Here is a 2,629-nt window from a genome sequence, read left to right as displayed (position 1 = left end):
CTGGCGCTGAGAGCCCGCAGCTGGCATGCGGAGGGCACGGGGAGAGTGTTCTGCCGTGTTGCCCGTGGAGCGGTGCCTGGGTCCTGTTTCCTGGTGAGCTTCCTGGGCACCGGGAATTGTTTTTAGCTTTCTATTTTGAAATAATTACAGATTTCTAAGAGGTTGCAGAGACAGGGCAGAAAGACCTTGCGGTACCAGCTTTTAAAAACAAACAAGAACACAGCCACCCACCTCCCTGGGGGATTCTGTGCAGAGCTCAGAGCCTCTGGCCTCCAAGCTTGCCTTTGGCGGGGTCTGGGCGGGGTCTGGGCGGGGTCTGGGCGGGGTGGGAGGTCGCCCGAAGCTCAGACCCCTCTGCCCAGCATCCCGTCTGTGGCTGTCCCTTTATGGATGGGGGGGCACTTCCCTTCCCGACCTCAGGGAGGACCTGCGTGCAGCGCAGGTCAGAACCCAGCCCCTCTCTCTTCACAGATGCAGCTGCCATCTTGCTGGATGAACAGAACAAGCGGCCCTGCAGGAAGTTTCTGCTGACAGGTGAGGTGTGCCACTCAGCTCCGCTTCTGCCCCTGTCCCTCCCCAGGGACCAGCCTGCCAGCCTGGCCTGCTCAGACCCCTGCCGAGCCTCTGCCCCACCCTGGCCACCATCCTGAACCCCCTTGGTGGCCTTGGAGCCTCAGCTGACTGATCCGTGGGGGTCCTCCCCGGGTCGTGCCTTAGGACTTCCAGGGGCTTGTCCTCATTCTTCAGACCTAGAATGTGATTTTATCAGCTCGCGGGAACCAGCAATCGCTGCGAGGTGGCAAGTAACCCTGGAGACGCCGGTGGGGGTGCTAGACTGGCGGATGAAGTTAGCCTGGGAGCCCAGCCCGCTCCCAGCAGGCAGGGCTGGAGGGGCAGCAGGGCTGGCAGTGCCCAGAAGGTGCGGAAGTAGAGCCTAGGGCGCGAGGTGCTGATGTGTCTGCTCAGTATCCAGCCAGGAAAGAGGCCTGTGGTTTAGAGGTGAAGACCTCAGTCAGTGAGGAGCCACGGCGGGTGAAAACAAGGGAAGGAAAATAGGACGAAGCCGGGAGCATGCGTCTCCTCCACGCTGGCCATGAGGGCCTGGCCCTGAGCTTCCTAGCGGCCGAGGCAGAGATGAAAGCCTCGGTGATGGACATGGTGTAAAGGCGCAGCCCTGGGGAGAGGAGCTGCTGTTGACCCGGGGAAGCGAGGTCAGGAGATGGCGCTGTCCCGGCGCGGGCCCCAGGCCTGCAGGTCGGGGCCTCCCCCAGGACTCCCCATGGAGGGCATATTCACTGGGAGGTGGCGCTGGCTTAGGACACCTCCAGTCTTCTGTTATTTTGAGATACATTTTGGTCTTCTCGGTTGAGGTTCAGAAAGCCACCCTGGACGGTGTACCTCCTTTCATGGTGCAGATTGCAGCCATTCAGGCCTTTCTGGGAGCTGCTCACCAAGCCAAGTGAGCGGACCGGCCCCCGGGGGGAGGAGGGGCACGGCCTGGAGTGCAGAGGAAGCATGACCTTTTCGGGGACCCACATGTAGTTCCTGAGGCGGGGATCACCGAGTGGTGACAAGAGCCACGCCTGCAGAGGCTGCGCATCCTAAATGTGGAAGGTGTCAGTGGGGTTTGACCCCCAGCCGGGGCAGGGTCATGAGCGGGAACAATGGAGCAGACAGGTTGCTCTGGCTGCTGTGAGAGCGGGGCCAGAGAGTCGAGTTTTTCTTCAGGGGTAGGGGTAGGGCAACCCCTAAAGTCTTGCCCCTAAACCTCCAGTGACCCCCAGCCCCCAGCGGAGCCCTCCCTGCCGGAGCAGCGAGTAACTGTCTCCCCCTTGCAGGCCAGTGTGACTTCGGCCCCAACTGCAGATTTTCCCACATGTCTGAGCGAGACCTGCAGGAGCTGAGTATCCAGGTGGAGGGTGCGTTTTGGTCGGGACCAGGGATGGGGTGGGGGGCTGCTGGGGGGAGAGTGCAAGAGCTGAGGTTGGGGGAGCTGCCTGTCCCTCCTCACCTCCCTGTCTCTTATGGTCACCGTGTGGGGTTGGCTGAGGGCTGCTGGGCCATGGGGTGGGTGTCAAACTGCCTCCAAACCTGAAGACACCTAGTGGAGACAGGGATGGGAGAGGGGAGGGGCCGGGAGCAGAGGCGCGCCCCCGCTGGCTCTGCTACACCCCTGGTGTCCTTGGCGCACGGCTTAATCTCAGAGGCAGTGTCTTGGCCTGTCAGACGTGGCCGCTCTCGAGATGGAGGGAGCCGATGCACGCAGTGCTGGCCAGGCCTGGCCCGCGGAAGCGCTGGTCCGCAGGGTGGCTGTTTTCCTCCGGCCCCAGGCTCATCCCAAACCGCCCCATGACTCCGACCCATCTCGCACCCAGCTTGTTTGAACTCCACCCATTGCTCGGTCTTCACTCAGTGAGCAAAGGTGTTTATAGGGCATTTTATGGGAAGACAGTCCGGGAAGCTGAGGCTTCTCCTGCCCAGGGTCAGAGACCGGCACTGACAGAGCCGAGACCCACCCGCTCTGCCCTGCGCCGCGCCCCACAGCACCTGCCCCCAGGGGTGGGCTCCTCCTGAGGCCCAGGCTCCCTGCAGGCGTGTCCCTTGTCCAGCTCCACAGGCGTGGGGGGCA

The 2,629-nt window shown here is 62.5% G+C and overlaps 1 protein-coding gene across 4 annotated transcripts in view; it reads left to right on the top strand.

Moving 5' to 3' along the window:
* Window positions 1-2,629, top strand: part of ZMAT5 (zinc finger, matrin-type 5) — a 19,557-nt gene that overhangs the window by 12,417 nt on the left and 4,511 nt on the right. For 3 of the 4 annotated variants that reach the window (XM_006762065.2, XM_006762064.2, XM_015562884.1), the window contains exons 3-4: window positions 472-534; window positions 1,839-1,919. In XM_006762065.2, the coding sequence (XP_006762128.1) occupies window positions 472-534; window positions 1,839-1,919 (144 nt within the window). The remainder of the gene's footprint in view (window positions 1-471; window positions 535-1,838; window positions 1,920-2,629) is intronic. The other variant, XM_015562885.1, reaches the window with a different exon arrangement.

Source organism: Myotis davidii, unplaced genomic scaffold, assembly GCF_000327345.1.
Source record: "Myotis davidii unplaced genomic scaffold, ASM32734v1 scaffold478, whole genome shotgun sequence".
Lineage (NCBI taxonomy): Eukaryota > Metazoa > Chordata > Mammalia > Chiroptera > Vespertilionidae > Myotis > Myotis davidii.
Note: the sequence above shows the minus strand (reverse complement) of the source record. Positions and strands in the feature narration are given on the sequence as shown.